Source organism: Sinocyclocheilus anshuiensis, unplaced genomic scaffold, assembly GCF_001515605.1.
Source record: "Sinocyclocheilus anshuiensis isolate Anshui unplaced genomic scaffold, SAMN03320099.WGS_v1.1 scaffold1604, whole genome shotgun sequence".
Classification (NCBI taxonomy): domain Eukaryota; kingdom Metazoa; phylum Chordata; class Actinopteri; order Cypriniformes; family Cyprinidae; genus Sinocyclocheilus; species Sinocyclocheilus anshuiensis.
In genome coordinates this window covers 1-18815 of record NW_015555841.1, presented here as the reverse complement: position 1 = coordinate 18815, position 18815 = coordinate 1, and the positions used below count along the sequence as shown (strand labels likewise).

The 18815-nt window shown below is 36.6% G+C and overlaps 1 protein-coding gene across 1 annotated transcript in view; it reads right to left on the bottom strand.

Moving 5' to 3' along the window:
- The window catches only part of LOC107675510 (astrotactin-2-like), a 541421-nt gene extending 531218 nt beyond the window's left edge, over positions 1 to 10203 (bottom strand). The window contains exon 1 of the mRNA XM_016469894.1: positions 9882 to 10203. Coding sequence (XP_016325380.1) covers positions 9882 to 10194 — 313 coding nt within the window. The 5' untranslated portion in view covers positions 10195 to 10203. The remainder of the gene's footprint in view (positions 1 to 9881) is intronic.
- Between the last annotated feature and the right edge of the window lie 8612 nt (positions 10204 to 18815).

The window sequence follows — 18815 nt, the reverse complement described above, 5'->3', positions numbered from 1 at the left end:
ATTTATTTCATTTAAAAAAAAAAAAAAAAAAAAAACGTGTCATGGATTTATTGCATTTTGGGAAAAAAAATTATACAATTTTATAATAAATCTTTGAAAATCAAAATCTGGATTTGAATTTTTAATGTTATTATAACCTAAAGATGCTATGTGAAAGTTTGAAACAGAAAATAGTGGTTTTCATCTTGCCACTTTCTTGGTAAAGAAAACACATTTTTACTCAAATTAATCAAAATGGATTTATAGCGTTTTGGAACCAAACTCTTCATATGCAATTTAATTACTTCTATTGTCTATTAAATATAGTTTATGTGTATTGCTGAATGTACTGACAAGCATTTATGGTAAAACTTATTTAAATATATGTTGTAATTACACATATGCATTGCTGCAATTTGGTACAGTTAAAATAAGTAAACTTTAAATGTAATATCAAATAACAAAATACAGGTAAAATTATAATCAAGTGCTTTCCATGTGCTTTAGTATGTTAGCCAACACATCAAAATAAGTGACTGTGTCATCAGCAACATTTAAAGTATGAAGCATTGAGAACAGATGTTATGTGGAAGATGGGTGGACTCGGTATATCTCACGAGATGTGAACGTGACGACGGAGTCAGAGATAAAAGACACTATCATTAACAAACCCTGCATGTTAAAACAAACCAGCAAATTCAGTGACTGTCTGAAGCTGTACAGTCTGAGGAATGAGTAAGTGCTTTATGGGGTGCGGAGATGAAAGCTGACCTTTAGAGTAAAGCAGATGATGATGTCTGTGCCTCTGGATTTAGCAGTCTGAAAAAACACACTTTACTACTAAAAGTCAACCACTGCACACAATCTGTTAGAGCGGCCGTCCTGAAGAACAGTCTGATCAGAATAACTTAAATGTCCTCCAGGTACTGAAACCTGAAGAGTCATTTTAATCTGGAACATTATTCATCTTTGCATGATTGAATATAGTCAAGTATTTAATTAATTCACTCAAAACTAAAATTATGTCATCATTTATCAACCCTCATCGTTACAAACCCATATGACTTTCTTTCTTCTGTGGACTAAAAAAGGACGATGTCCAAGGCACTAAATGCAAAGTGTGCTGTGACGGGCTGGGAAAGTCTTGAAAGGACAAAAATCCACAAAAAACACCTCAGAAATTATTTAATACACTCAAAAAATTGTAAGATGAATCCTAAGTATAGGAATTATATATTTAAACTGCATATACAATTTCCTTCTGGATTTCACAGTTTAATTTAGTTTGATACTTTTTACAGTCAAATTAAATTAAACAGGTAAGAAACAGATTTCTTCACTGAGAAAATGATTTATGATTTTAGTTAATTGTTAAACATTCCATTTTATTAAAAAAAATCATATTTTCAAACTGCACTTATTAAAATTGCTGTTCAAAATGAATACATTTAATCAGTTAAAAAGAATGAACATCATTACAGTATGGCTAGCTGTGCAAAAAGCACTATTCAGTTAATTAAAATATATATGACTGAAAGAAAGTAACTCATTGAATGTAATCCAAAGTAATCCAATGTATAGGCATTTCAAATACATTAATCTGAAATGTAGGCCAAATTATGTTTTTGTGTGCAGCTTTCTGTGACAAAGAGATTCAGTTTTATTCACTTTTTAGTCACACTTGGGTATGAACATTGTTGAACACATGTATTTATTTATTTTTTGTTTGTTTTACAGAAGAAAGAGAGTTGTAGGGTTTGGAAGCACATGGACAAACAACCTGAATCACCAAACTTAAGCAACTGCTTTGATTTGTGACTCTGGACTGCTGATGTGATATGAATAGTGGTTTGTTTGTCATGTGCTCCATTATGATTAACTTCTGTCCGAAGACGTGCTTTGACTAACAACACATTTTCAAAGAATGGTACATTGCCTTTAAATGATCAAATGTCCGTTTGCCCATTGTGTTAGTATAAAACATTCGCTTCGCACAGCACTTTCCATTTTAAGATCTATCAGAGTTGCTCTTTTATTTGAAAGCCAGTATATCCCCTGTCAAATAATTTTGGTTTTAATTCATCAAAGGTTTGTGTAAATCCAAAGGCTGCTGCCCACAGAAACTTGATTAAATCCATTTATAAACCCGAAGTCTTGAACAGCAGACTAGCGTCCATGATTTGTTGACTGAAGTGTCCGTTGTTAGACGCTTTCACACCACATGGCAAAACCAGACCGATTGTTTCACTCCTCAAAGTTGCTATAAAAGTGACAAAGAGAGTTATAAATGCAAATGCAGTAGAGCTGGTGTATTTTACCATGAATAATTGAATGCAACTCTGTTGTGGGAGATCCAATCAAACAGATGCACAATTCGTTGAGCATCCTCATTAAACACACTTTGAAAAGTTCACTGTGTGTGTTTTTGTCCCTTTAGTTGTACTGCCAAAACTGTACAAACACATAATGGCACTGCAAGAGAGAATGCGAGCTGGAGTTTCTGCAGAGACAGGCAGCAATGAGAAATGCATTATACTCTCATTCACTTCTGTTAGTTTGTCTGCACTGCGTTGCACATGAACTGGAAAAGACTGAATCCTGTTGACTTCTAATTTTAAGATGTGCTCAGTTACCATGCTCAAACACGAGCCAGGACATTAAATGAATATCACATGCAAATATTGAATTTACAGTAATGCACTTACAATGGAAGTCTATGGGGAAAGAGAATAAGGGTGTGCCAGCTGAAATGTCAAAACTATATCTTGCTAAAGCACTTGCATGAATTCTAAGAGAACACTGTTTTTTGGGTGTGGGTGTGTGGGCAGTTATATTATGTGCTCCTGATGTACTTTACAAATGTAAAAATGAAATACACTAAAATACAAATTACGTTAATTTTAAATTATTACAAAAATAATAATACTGTGTGTATATATATACTGTACATATTATCATTTAACTGAAAGTTCCACAGTGTAGCTTAGGAGTCTTTACTGGATTAAATCCTTTTTAAAATACTGTAATTAATAATCATACTGTGTCTTCCAGGTTCTTCTAATTGCCCTTGCATTAAGGAGGGGAAACTAATTATCCACAAACCTCCGTCAATTAGTGTGACATTTTGAAAAGGTTAAATAAATCAATGAAAACTGTGCAAATTGTAATTGTGGCATTTTTTGGTTTCTCTGATAGCTGCAGTTCATCTGTAACAGCACAGAGACTGTTTATATGAAGTTCCTGCATTAACCATCAGCTCTCACGGTTTGTTTGCTGGGACTCAAATATTCTGCATTGTTATACTCTGAAAAGCATGAAGGGCATTTCATGTTTGAGGACAGTTTGCCAAAATCATTCAATGACGCACATTCAAATCTCGAGAAGTAGCTGCACATTATGGCTGTGCCACAACATACAGTACCATTAAAATCTTTGAGGTCAGTAACATTTGTAAACTACTAAATCAAATAGGCTAGTTTTATTAAGCAATGATGCATTAGATTTATCAAAAGTGACAGTAAAGAATATTTATAAAGTTACAAAAGGTTTATATTTCAAATAAATGCTGTCTATTTATCAAAGAATCCTGAAAAACAAAATGTATCATGGTTTCCAAAAAAAAAAAAAAAAAATGTGACAGCACAACTATTTTCAACACTGATAATAATCAGAAATGTTTCTTGAGCAGCAAATCAGCATATTAGAATGTTTTCTGAAGGATTATGTGACACTGGAGTAATGATGCTGAAAATTCAGCTTTGATCACAGCAATAAATTGCATTTTACAATATAATCGCATAAAAAGCCGTTATATAGCCTAGTAATTGCAATAACATTTCACAATATTACAGCTTTTCTATATTTTTGATCAAATAAATTCAACCCCGGTGACAAGAACATTGAACATTAATATAAAACTTTAACAATCTCTTCTTGTCTTCTGACTCATGAATTTGACGGCATTGAGACAGCTGTTTTAACAGCATCTCTGATTTAAAATTCAGCAACAATAGCAAAGTTATACTTACGAGGATGAATTAATTCAGTCAGTTTTAAATTAAAAACTCAGATTAATTGATTCATTTGTATTCAAATTATTATTATTATTTTTTTTTTTAATCGAGGTAAATACTGGTTCTTATTTGTACGTGTTGTTATATTGGTGTATATAAATTAAGTGATTAAAAAGCATTCTTCCTTGAGAAAGAAAAAGACAAAAAAAACATACCATGATTGTTGTTAGATTGTTGCCAGATTTTTACAGTATTTTACTTGTTGCATTAATTTCAAATATAATATGCTAAATTGAAATGATTGTTCCTCTTTTCAAGCACTCTTTTCAAGTCATTCTAGACATGTACATTTCAAGATATAAATAACATTTTCCAAAGGCTGAATAATATTGTAATATATTTTTTTAGCTGTATGTACAGCACACACACACACTGAGAACAGACTCATCAGTTGTGTTTTCACACTTTATTTCCACGTCCGTTCTGAGAAATTCCTCGCTTAGATCGAAAAGACCAGACAAAAAAAGCAGTACGGATAAAAACTTTCATCTTGTCGTTTTTTAATCTTCTCTCTGTCTTTCTGAACATTCCCGAGCGCTCCAGGTAATAAATCACGTCTGAGACTGGAGGTGAGTGCTTGAGCGACGGTCAGCGAAACGCTCTCTCTCACTCTCCTCGCTCTTTGCGTTTCATTGGAAGCAGCTTGAGAAAGCATGCTGAGACGTAAAACACAAAAGCATTTCTGCTACCACCCGCCATTTCAATAGTTTGTTGATTTTTCTCTCTAAATAAACTGGAGCAGTGATAAAACGTACATTTGAATGAAATGCAATTTGTATCATTACCATGAGGCTTGTGTTGAACAATATATATAGTTTATTTTATATCAAATCATATAAATATAAAATATGCTGTAGGCCTTCAAGACTAAGTTGCCTTTTGCTGACACATCCTGTTCACTATCAATACCATCTGTTGCACATAAATCTTGATGAAAGACAAATATGAACTTGTAATACAAAAGGAGCACCACTGCTTTGCCAATGATCAATATTTCCAACCATTCACTTATTTTTCAGCAAGAACTGCTGATGAGATCCGGCTGTAGTTCTTCATTACAGGGATATAGATTTGCTTCTATCAAAGAGCACTTGACATATGAAAGTAAACCTCTATTTTAAGAGGGTTTTCATTGGTATTTCATCACCAGAGCCCCAAAACCGTTGGCTCGCTCCCAGCTGAAAGTCCTGCCGCTGCAGTATGGATTCAGCTCAGCACGGGTCACTGGACCAGAGGAAGCCAGAGTAAAATTAGCCACCAATGCAAACCTGATTCTAAAAAGTCCTGAAACTGTTTTCCAAAGGCTGACACAGAGACTTTCCGGAAAAGGTCAGAGGATCTACTAAACAGACAGAAAAAAACAAAACAAAACTATGCAATCTGTTATTACATTCAAACTGATTTACACTAGGTGTGTGTGCTGATGAAGCTGGCATTATTGAGTTTCAAAGTACACTTTGAAAATACAAAATCCACAACATATTTTATATATGGTGGCAAAAATGCCCTGTATTTTTTTTATAATAAATAAAAAGAAAACAAGTAGATAGAATAGAAAATAATACAGAAAGGTAGTGTTAGAGGCCTTTTTTGAGAAAACAAGCAGTTAGAAAACAACTAGATAGTGTTAGAGGGCTTTTTAAATAAAAAGGTTAGTTAGAGGGTCAAAAAAAGAGGGGAGGGATGTGTTTTTAGCCTTGAGATGTGTTTTTGAAGATGGCAAGGGACTCAGCTGATCAGATTGTAAGTAAACCTCTATTTTAAGAGGGTTTTCATTGGTATTTCATCACCAGAGCCCCAAAACCGTTGGCTCGCTCCCAGCTGAAAGTCCTGCCGCTGCAGTATGGATTCAGCTCAGCACGGGTCACTGGACCAGAGGAAGCCAGAGTAAAATTAGCCACCAATGCAAACCTGATTCTAAAAAGTCCTGAAACTGTTTTCCAAAGGCTGACACAGAGACTTTCCGGAAAAGGTCAGAGGATCTACTAAACAGACAGAAAAAAACAAAACAAAACTATGCAATCTGTTATTACATTCAAACTGATTTACACTAGGTGTGTGTGCTGATGAAGCTGGCATTATTGAGTTTCAAAGTACACTTTGAAAATACAAAATCCACAACATATTTTATATATGGTGGCAAAAATGCCCTGTATGAGTTTTTGTCTTGTATTTCTATACAATATAGTAATATCACACATACAAGCTTGCTATTCACGCAAGCTTGTCAGCATGATTACAAATATGATATTGATTTCAACAATGCAATGCATTTACAGTACTTACAATTAGACATTTAGCAGACGCTTTTATCCAAACCGATTTACAAATGATGACAATAGAAGCAATCAAAATCAACAAAAGAGCAATTATATTGTTAGAGGCCTTTTTTGAGAAAACAAGCAGTTAGAAAACAACTAGATAGTGTTAGAGGGCTTTTTAAATAAAAAGGTTAGTTAGAGGGTCAAAAAAAGAGGGGAGGGATGTGTTTTTAGCCTTGAGATGTGTTTTTGAAGATGGCAAGGGACTCAGCTGATCAGATTGTGTTGGGCAGGTCATTCCACCAGGAGGGAACAGTTAATGTAAAAGTCAGTGAAAGTGATTTTGTGCCTCTTTGGGATGAAACAATAATGCACTGTTCACTCGCAGAACACAAGCTTCTAGAGGGCACATAATGTTTCATTAAATGTGTTACTTTCTTTGTAATTAATTATTACATTTATTAGCAGTTTCCGAGCAAAAACTAGTAGTAGTTTCATCACCACTTTCTTTTTTTTAATCTTGTTATATTTAGTTATTTGTTGGGTCTAAATTCTAAAATATTATTTGTATTGTGTTATGATGTTTTTACATGGTATTTACAATGCATATGTTGGGTTAAAGTAATTTTTAATGGTAATTTTAATATATAGTTCATGATTTTATTGTGTTATAAGGTTTCATATGGTAGGGGTAGTTCATCCAAAAAAAAACAAAATTCTGTCACCATTTACTCACCCTCCACTCGTTCAAAATCTGCATGTGACTCCTTCCTCTGCAAATCACAAAAGAAGATATTTGGAAGAATGTTGGCAACCAAACCATTGACCGCAGCCATGCCCTTCACAGCATTTTTTTTCCATACTATGGAAGTCAATGGCTACCGCCAACTGCTTGACCATCAACATACCCCAAAATATCTTCTTATGTGTTCAAAGCTAAAATAAATTCATACAGGCCTGGAACAACCTGAGGGTGAGTAAATAACGACAGAACCCTCAACTCTGAGCGAACTATCCCCATAAAGGGATTTATATGGTAGGACAGTAATTTATTTTTTATGTGTGCATTGTTCGAAACATTACTTTGTATTTTTAGGCTGATTGCACATCTCAATAAGCATGAAGTTCATATTGTGAGTTACATTTTAGACACTATATCTCCAATATCATCTTTTTTGCTCCCAAAAATAGTTCTAAACAAAGCCACAACAGAATCATTGTACATCTCCGAGCCACATACTGTGCTGGTTTGATACTAAATGAATCCGAGTGACTGAATGATTCAATGATTAATTCAAAAAGGCAGTCACTTGCCATGTGCCTGAATGAATCAGCCATTTGAATGAACTGGTTGAATGAATGATTCAATGATTCCCTCATTAAGACAGCTTTAGATTCATATGTCAAATTTAATTTCATTGTTTTGTCATTTTATCATTTAACATATATTTAAACATAAATCTCATAGCATTATTTTTATTGCAGTTTTTGTAATTGTATTTTTATTGCAATTGTAATTGCAGTGTAAATACAGCTAAATGCTGCTTTAGTTGCAGCTTTTTTTGCAACTTCTGCAGTGCAAAAGTGCATTGTGTCGATACTAATTTCATTTGATTTGTAATATTGTTATAATGGCTTATTATTCTACCTGAATTTATTGATTAAATATAATAATCTGACATATTTGATAATGCATACTGTACATCTAATAAGGTTAGAAAATGTTCTTAAAAAGGTAAAAATGCCCCTGGAAATCAATTTAAGGGGTAAATATTGCCCTAATGAAAAAGTTAACTGTGACTGCTGTGAACGAATCACAGCACAGAATATGAAGATGGAAAACATGAAAAACTTCAAGACTCAGCTGACATGACAGGCCTAAATTAGCCAATGTACAAACTCACAAAATAACACCCATTTGTTTTAGCAACAAAATCACAGACAAATCTTTTCTCTCTCTCTCTCTCTCTCTCTCTCAAAACGCATACCCCTAATTGACACTCATTCACTTAAGCTTCCCTTGCATTGAAACCGCCTGCAGATTTTCCTTCACTCACCGCTAGTATTTAATACCAGTTGTTTTCTGACTTTGCATTTCACAACTCAAAGAACAGCTAATAGCTCTCCAATCCTAGCTGTGTTCCAGGAAGATTTCTGCACTGAAGTCCCAAATCTACAGGACTAAACACAGGCCTTGTGTCGACATCCATTAATTGAGGGGACTCAAATGCTCTGCTGAACGCATATATATTCATGTTTACACACAGCAGATACACATATGGCTTCAGGGTATATTTATATAGTAACGTGTGTTGCATACAAATAAAGTCTGCACTCTACACAACACTGAGAAAATAGACTGGATCATATGATCTCTATGTATAGTGATAGTTCCCAGTTTTCCTCTTCCAGTAGCAGTCAACATCAATATTGTGTTTGAGCGTAACTGAAATTCTATACATGGGTGAAAGGGCAATGCGGTGGTCAATATAGAGCAGTTGTCATTACTGTTTTTCATTCAGTCCTGTGCACTGACTGTACTGGCATGTTTAATGATTTCTTGTTTGATATGTTATGGTACATCCATGTTAAGCATACCAGATTACCATTAAATATTAAAGGGATTAACAGAAAGATTGAAAAGCATTACAAAACATTCATTCAAAGATACCATGCCTGAGAGATAATTGTCATCCTGAAGACCAACAAATGTGCAAATTACATTTGCTGAAACATTGCTGTTTCTCTAAGACGCACAACAAGGAAAAGTTGTCATATTTAGCTAAAAAGTCTACAATTGATGCAACACAATTTTTTTATTGCTTAGTTCTTCAGAAAGCCATGAATCTGCCGCTTAAAGAACCCCAAACAAGACTATAACATGAAGAACCAATAATAACACATGAAGAACTTTCTACATGTCTAAAGAACCATGTAACCAACCCAGATAACGTACCGTACAATATTATGTATGTGCAAATAATAATGCTAACAATAACTTTTAATAGTAATACATTTCATGTAATATATTCCTCTAACCTGACCAAGACGATGCTGAAGCTGTTGTATTCCAAAATAAGTGAAATATCACATAATGACTAATGTGGGGTTAATCTGACTCAGTTAAAACACAATATAGAGAAATACTGGCAATCTGAGACATGCTTCTCCAGATTTTCAGTCAAAATATATTATACTAAAGAGAATCCCCTCATCTACAGCATGCATATTTTATACTTGATCTCTCTTGGACGTCAAACAGGAGTAATGCCATATTTTCAGTTTCAGTTTCAATGCAACTAAAAGTCAACCTGATACTTCAGCACAGTTTTGAGAGATCTCTCAAAGCTCAAGCAGAACATGAGGGTGAAGAACCACTGAAGCACCTTTATAGCTTTTGAATACAGCAAGAATGGTCATTCTGATCGTGTGCTTGTTTTAAAGCTTGCTCTTACAACGCACCCGTGTCTCTCATTCTCAGATGCATAAGAATCAGGCAAACGCGCAGAGATCATCTGTCGTCTCTCAGCTCAGCTCTAGATGTGACTGACGGACGGTCAAATCTCACCTAAAGTGAAGTAGGGCAGCGCCGTGTTGTCCAGATCATCCAGAACCGAGATGCGACCCGGCAGGTCAGTCCTGACGAACAGCAGGAGTCTGGACTCCCCTCCGGCGAGACTCCCGGATCCCGCGCCGGTGAAGCTGAACTCATTCTCCCGGAGCACGGGCAGAGTGGACACGGTCACGGTCTTCACCTCACACGGACTCTCCGCGTCGCCTCTCTTGTCCCGGTCCTCGTCCAGCTTTCCCCCGGCCTGGGTTCCGCTCACACGGAGCCCCAGCAGCAGCAGGAGCAAGAGACGCGCGTCGCTCGGTGTCATTCCGCCCTCGGTGCCGCTGCGCGTGGATTGAGCGTCTCGTGTAAAGCGCTGGTGGTTTATAGCGGCGGCGGCGGTGCTGAGCGCGATCGGCAGGCGGCAGCACTGAGAGCCGAGTCCACACAATAACTGAAACAATAGCATCATACACAATGAAACAGTGCGTGAAATACATAAACGACAACATCCTATAAGTTAACATATACACGATAAACCAAAACGATACCATCACTCATTAAATCAAACAATAGCCTACTATCATACACCATACAGAATATGAAAAACATTACAAAAAATATTATATTATTATTAGTAGTAGTAGTAGTAGTAGTACTATTTATGCTTAAGAAGCTTGTAGAAATATCGCATGTTTTATATATAAGAACAGTTTAGATAAATCAAAATCTGTATTGCTATATTAATTATAGTAACTGTAGTTATAACTACAATATCGTTATTTTGTCACATTATAAGTGTATAAATCAACATTAATAATGATAATAATCAATACAATAAAAAGTATTTAGACTTACTGTTGAGTGATATATATATCCTGATGCACTTCAAGACTTTATATAGTAGTATGTACTGTATGCAATCAGACAAATGATGTCTGTATGATGGACAAAAGTGACTTTTGTGAAACAACTGTTTAACTTATTTAAAGTGCATGTATTTAGTTAGTTAGTTAGTTAGTTAGTGTTATTTTATTTTTTTGGTCCAAAGTATCATAATTGTCAATGTTTGTTTCACTGTTTAAAATGACTGTATACTTTAAATTGTATCAACTAATAGACTCCAAAATGTAATATCAGCTAAACTCATTAATTTAAACTTCACTTTGTCACATGAAACAGCAGTGAGCTGAGCTGCATGTGACACCTGGAGCTCCTGCATGTCAGTTCACACATCGACTGAGCAAAACACATGTGTGCCCTATGAAACCACCTCCTGAAGAGACCCCCTCCGTTCTCCAGCTGTGTACGTGAGCGCGCGTGTGTGTGTTTGTGTGTGTGTTTGCATGCTTTGCAACAGCTTCTGTTCAGATTTGTTGAAAATTGAGTGCTGTAAAGAAGAATTCTTGAATAGTTCATTCTTAACAGTCCTAATCTACTGCTATTGCTCTGCACAACAGCTGTGGACTGTGATATCTTGATGCAACGTGATACCCATGAGATGGAGGACTCATACATTCCATTGACTGCATGCAGTGTCTGTGCGCTGACAGAACTTGCGGACAACTCAGAAAAGGCAGTGCCATGTGGCAGACAGGGAGAGCGAACAAGTGTTGGTGTTCCAGCATGTATGTAAAGAGAACGATACACTTTTAACAGCTAATAGGGCTTTTTACACACTCCCCCAGAGGATATATGAGATTCATTGTCGTCGAAATTGCCTTGACCTCTGTGCCAAGGAGTCCTCTGATTTCTACAAATTGAATTTGACAAACAACACGGCAGCAAGCGTCGGTCTAGACAGAGACGCTTTAAACAGGTTTAGAGCGTGTAATGAGTCCAGCCTCTCCCCTCTCCATCTTAGCCATAGGTCTGCCATGCTTGTTGTCTTGATTTTCACAAATAAATGAACAATCTGTCCTTCCTTTCTTCCTCTGGACTGGTACAGCACAGGGCCCAGAACAGCATGCTTATGTATTGCTTACACAGTTATTTATACTCTGCAGCTGGAGGGTGTTGCTGTCCTAATGATAAGGGTGTAATATGAATCTGAGGCATGAGCAATGCTTTTTCAGCACATATATGAGCCAAACATCCTCCACCTCAACAAAGCATGGGTTTATCTCATGTATTTTGCATTCATTTTAGGATCAGTAAGATTTATTGCATTATTTCCATGACAATTAAGCACACTTCTCCCTAAACTCTCATTTCCGTAATGGGCTGAGATGTTTTACTTTGAGTTTTTTGTCATCCTCATTATTCTCAATAAGAGTCTCATTCTCTGCAGGACACCGGCCCTCCAGGGCCGAGTTTGGACAGCCCTGTGCTAACATATGGTTCTCAGTAGCACATCTTTGCACCCAGGCCTTGTGCTGTGCAGATGTTGAATCTGAATGAGCCGTGTGTGTATTTGCTTGCCGCTGTCCATGGTGCTGGACATCATGAAGGATCCTCTTTCAAAGTCTTGAGGAAGCCAGGCCACTACTTTTGGTTATTTATTCATTTGAGTCACCAAAAAACATCCAAGGCTCTTCCACATTAAATTATGCCTTGTTCCTAAGGTCAGTCAATGGCCATTTGCATATGTTGTAAATTCCAACTTAAATGCTGAGTGTTTTGTGTACACTTTATGTCTTATAGTGGGTTGCACCAGCATTTTAAATTATTCAGTTATGGAATTAGATTTTTTTTTTTTTTCCATGCTAACATGAATAATATTGCCTAACCATGCAGGTCAGGGATTTTTACACTTCAGTGCCATAATGCCGATTTTGAGCCAGTCCGGTGAACTCTGCCGACGAGGTAAAATTACTACTGAGAAGAACCATCATAAGAGTCCAACCTTATTTGAGGGCTGTTTTTCGATGGAAAAACAGTGTCATATTTAAACAAAACATTTTTTATTATTATTATTATATTTAAAGTTAAACAGAGCAAACTGTAGTTTTAGAACAGCTAATATCTCAGCTATTATATATCATGCTCAAATAAAACAGAAATGTCCTTTATATAATTTGCTTGTGAAGAATATAATGTGCCTGATTTAATAAATGTTAACAACATGGTGAATGTTTTAATTTATTTTATTTTATTTCATTTGTTTGTTTGTGTCATAATGGTTTAATGTTCTTGAAATACATCTCTACTGCTCACCAAAGCTTCATTTATTTGATCAAAACACACACAGAGACACAAGCAATCAAACAAACAAACAATAAATGAATAAATAAATTGGGGTGGGGGTGGGGGGGACTGATTGCTATGTGAATGTATTTTAAAATATAATTTATTCTTGTGATCAAATCTGAATTTTCAGCATCATTACTCCGGTCTTCAGTGTCACATGATCCTTAAGAAATCATTTGAATATGCTGATTTGCTGCTCAAGAAACATTTCTCATTATTATCAATGTTGAAAACGGTTGTGCTGTTGACTATTTTTGTGGAAACTGTGATGAAAGGTCCAAAGAACAACATTTATTTTAAAGATTTTATTTAGTTAGTAAGTTAGTAAAATTATAAACGACACTCAATTTTTGATCAACTTAATGCATTCTGTTTGAATTAATATATTTTAATACCTATTAATAGCTTTCAAAAAAAAAAAAACTTGCTGACCTCAGACTTTTGATGTGTATTTTAGTGTATGTTGTATGCAGGTCACACACATAAGGCCTCTTTTTTTTCAGTGTAAAAACTATGGTTTGTGAAAAACTAATTTAAACCACAGTAGATATCCATATCCTTAGAGGTTTTCAAGCTTTCCCAGTTCATATTTTTGTTAGATTGTCCTTTGAAATCATTTTTTGTCCTATCCTATTGTATTCTCAACAGTACACAGTTTATGTTCGCTTGTTGTTGTTTTTTCCTAACAATACTGTCTGCCTCAAAGTTAAAATACACTACGCCGGCGATAAAAAAAACATGAGAATAGAGAATGATAACAATAAAAATGTCTTTAATACTAAAAAAAAATATTTCTGATAGCTTTTGTAATATTATACAGGCATTCATGCAGGACACCATACATCAGGGCTTTTTCGTCGTATTAGCTGTCTGGATTCTGAATGATTGCACTCAGCCAATGATTCAGACGCTTTTTTTTTTTTTGCAAAAAGTGGTTCCTGGGGAAGCCAGAAATCACAAAGAGAGACCTGGCCAAAGCCATTTGTCATAAAGAGCAACACAGTCCATTACTGGGTTCATAATATGTATTACAAAGCGTGAATGGATAATTAATGTCCTGTAATGGAGCTGAACCTAAGCAGATTTAATTTTTTTTCCAGTTATATGCAATAATTTGATCAACAAGCCACCGATTCCTCTCAATAGTCCTCAATATCAGTTCAAAGGCTTTGTGTTCACAGAGGAGGGATTAATTTATCAAATGTGTTTCCAGGGTAACACAGACAAATAAAAGTATATGTTTACACGTAGGTGATTTGCAACGGTTGATCAGTCAAACGTAGCTATTTTCTTTCCCAAGCAATTCAGTCGGGAGCCAACAGCACAGATGGCGACTAATTTGATTATAAAAAATATTCAAAGTAAAGTAAAATAACAGCAATAAGAAAGTCACAACAGAGAAGCAAAACCTCCAGCTGTCAGAAATCAACTAGCAGAATCCAGCTTCATTTCGCGATGTGTTATTGTGGAGATGCAAATGAGCACAGCATCTGCACCGCGGCTAATGAGAGGTGTAGAAAACACCGGCACGCTGAATTCAGAAAGGCAAGCTGAATTTTTATAGGTTTCGTGAACTGATAAAGGAACTGGACTTTCTTTTGTTTTGTTGGGTGAGATCATGAGCGCATTGGGTGCTCGGTGTTATGTAGCGAATCAGCTCATGGGGAAATATGAATAATTAATCATAACTAGTTATAATTAATTATAAATATTTAGATCCGCTGTAGATATTTACTTGACCTCTCAGGGTCAACTGTCTGTCAATTCTAAGAACGTTAATTTCCTGGTTAAGGGAAATAACTTTCTTACTGTACAATTCTACACAGAGCCTGTAGCATAAATCTGCATGATTAAGGGACTCCAGTTATGAGCAAACAATGAACAACGTCAAGTGTGATACAAGTAAGACTTTATTAACTACATAAACACTTAAACTAGTCTAACATACACATACACGCACACACACACATGCATACAGTTGGTATAGGAAAAGGGTTAAAGCTCAAGCAGTAAAAAGGAGAGAAATAAAGAATGAAGTCATGGAACCATTTGATATTCAGCAGATTTACAGCCTTAAGGAAACATCCGATTCTTAGTTCAAACACACCTTTGTAAAAAGGTGCGAAGGATACCTAATGTATCAATTAATAAGACTAAGTTTGATACTTGCACGTCTTGTCTGTCTGACAGAGATTCCTGATGCAATCTGAAGGCTCAAGTTGATGTTTGCTGAAGTTGGTTGATGGAAAAGAACCAGTTTGAGTCAGATTATCTTGGTGAATGGAAAGTCAAGGCCCGAGGCCTGGCACAAAACTTAGGGTGTCCTGGAGCGTTGTAGCTCACATTTTCATCTTCTCAGAATTCAACCAAACCACCGACTCTGGGCGGGTAACTGGTGTGAGGGCTTTAAGGTCTGAGAAGATTCACGCCTCTCAAGATGGGCTTGTCCAATGAGAAAGGCTGAAATCTTAAGCGGGTGTGTGGAAATACTGGGGAGTTTTATGACCCTTTGTGTGGAAGCATGGTAATTTGCATATGGAACTTGAATCGAAATTACTAAAGATTCTCAGGACACTAATATATTGCATATGTACCGACATATAATATACACTCTCGTTCAGATCATCAGGAGACGAATTCATAGATACTAAACATGGTAGGATTACATATAGGTAAGATGACAGGAATGAGTGGTTCCATCATAAGCCTGCATAAAACAGTATAAAATATCAAAGACAACATACACAATGACCTGAAGGATATGTGTGTTCATTCAAAGAAAGGTTTTCCTATGGATTAATTAGAGAATAGTCAATTTTTGGGCACTGTGTGTCTTTCCTAAGGGTAAATGAGGTGTGAGTCTCTCTCTTGCATTCCTTTGAGCAATAAAACCAGTGCTATCAGCCTTGGTTGCCATGGAACCTGGTGTCTTTCTGAGGTGTTAAGACGCATTTCGGGGGAAGGGTCCATAGGTCCTCATATGGCTTGTTAACTGAGGGGTGTTACAGAGTATTTGTTAAATATAGCTAACAAAATATATATTGTGTGTTTGATTGGTCCAGACGCTACAGTGACTACATGTGCTCATGGTTTTCGGTGGATGTGTTCTAATGGATCCTGCTGTATCTGGTAATCTGCGGTCGCTGTGATTCATTACTTCTGAGATCTGCTGTTTCAACACTTTCAGATCAAGCACCTTCCTCTGGTCTTCAGGCTCCTCTTCATTCTCAAGCTCCAAAACAAGGTTCTGCTGTTGTTTCCAGTCAAATAAACCTTTTTCCCAAACATTTTCCCAATCCCTGCCATACACTACTATTCAGAAATGTGTGTATTTGTATATGGTGATATCTATCTATCTATCTATCTATCTATCTATCTATCTATCTATCTATCTCGCTCTCTCTCTATCTATCTAGCTATCTAGCTGTCTATCTATGATTTTATGTTTTTTTTAAAGAAGTCTCTTCTGCTCACTAAGGTTGCATTTACTTGATCAAAAATATAGTATAAATGCCAATATTATGAAATATTACAATTTCACAGAACTGTTTTCTATTTGAATATTCTACAATTCAAATAACCCTAATCCGGTGCTTTTTAAAAATGTTTGTCTCAATGTCTGTATTTTTAGATGGAGATACACAACCGTTTAAAGTTTGGGGTTGGTAAGACTTTTTGGCAACACTTTACAACAGCAGCCCAATAGTTAACGTTAGTTAATGTGTTAACTAACAATGAGCAATACATTTGTGACCGTACTTGATGATATTAGTAAGTACTTTTTAAAGGGGTCCTATTATGCTCTTTTACAAAGTCTTGATTTTGTTTTGGGGGTGTACTAGAACAGGCTCTCATACTAGGTTGTTCGAAAAACACATTATTTTTCACATATTTTACATTATTACAACACCTATCTCCCCGGTCTGGCATAAACGGCTCGAATAGTTCCTGTATCAAATGAAGGCCCGCCTTCTGAAATACGAAATGTGCTGTGATTGGTTAGCTGGGCCAGTGTGTGTTGTGATTGGCACCACTCGGCGCCTGGTCGGGAAATGTCATGCCCCTTACCATAGCTGCCTGCAAGCTTCAGTGTAAATATTGTGTCAATATCAAATCAATTTGAGTGTGATTTAAACCCAGATGACTGTAACCACTCTAAGTTTGTCTGCCTTGGGAAAGCCTGTTAAATAAAATATCTCCTTTTGAAGTGGACTTTGAGCTTTGTAACTTTGCAGATCTTTTTTATGCTCAGACAGCAACATTACAGACTACCTAAAGTTGAAAAAGTGAAAAAAGCATAATAGGACCCCTTTAACTTACGTGTTATTTTAACTCACTTTAACTAATTTAACACATTCATTTAACTTATTTTTCTAAATTTTATGAAATTCAAAAATTCAACATGATTTTTAAGTCAAGTCATTTTTAAGTAATACCTGTATAATTTACATTATATTTACATTTAGCCATTTAGCAGTCGCTTTTATCCAAAGAGACTTACAAATGAGGACAATGGAAGCAATCATGTGGCCGAGTATTCTGTTACGGAGCAAAGCTTTTGTTAAGACGTGGTCATAAACAGGCATAGGTCAGACATAGGCAAACTGGTATGTAGAAGACAAGGCAAGGGTAGTCCGGTAAACAAGCGAGGGTCAGTCGACGACGAACGTAATCCAACAGGGTGAGACTAGAGAGATAATCCAGGTACAAAGCAAAGGTCCAGGCAGGGGCAAACAGTATCCGAACAGGGCAAGACGAGAGAGGTAATCCAAAGTACACAGGCAATGATCAGCAGACGAGGAAACAGACCAGGCAAGACTAGGCTAGACTAAGAAACTTAAAGCAGGCTCCGTAACGTAGCTATCACAACTAGCAATATGCACATACAATACTCGGCAGCCTGAAAGGGATCTGAGTGAGTGTCTGTAACGTAGTTTGTAGATCGGGAAGAAGGAGGTGGGAACCGGCGGACATTCAAAGAAACTTTAATAATAAAATAAGTCGCTCATTATCAATTACTCCACCGGCCTCGCTCCGTTCCCACGGCTCTCGGCCCCGCCCCCACTCGTCACAGTGTTATATAGTGAATATCGCTAGTTGTGTCTTCTAGAGTTTAGAAGACACAACTGATCTAATCACTAGATTTTGTCTTCTATATACCTGTTTGCCATTGCCTGACCCTCGCCTGTTTTGACCACGCCCTTAATAAAGCTTGCAAATGGATCCGTACATCTCACGTCTTGTTTGCCCCGTAACAGAACACTCGGCCACACAAGGATCCAACAGGTTTTCAGAGGAACATTGGCCAGGTATGGACACGGCAAGGATTTTGTTTTCAAGTGGACATTGGCCAGGTATGGACACTGCAAGGCTGTTGTTAGCCCTCGAGCAGGGCACACGCTCGCTCGAGGCTTACATTCAAGAGTATCTGGACATTGCCTATCACTCTGATTTACCGGACTATGTTTTGATAGATTTCTTCTGTACTGGCATTAATCAACCGCTAAAATTTAAACTCATTCACGAGGGTCCGCGTTCATCACTGAGTTGTTTTTTGGACCTTGCTTTGTTGACTGTTGGCTCTCTATTCACTGTGGGTATCGCGGAGGAACGCACCCCCGCACTAGATTACGCTCACAAAATGGCGGACACAACAGCGCCCCGTTATGTGAAAGTTGATCTTCATGAACCAAGTCAAATCACATTTGATCATCGTGAGTCCAGTCAAGTCACAGTTGATCGTCATGAGGCAAGTCAAGT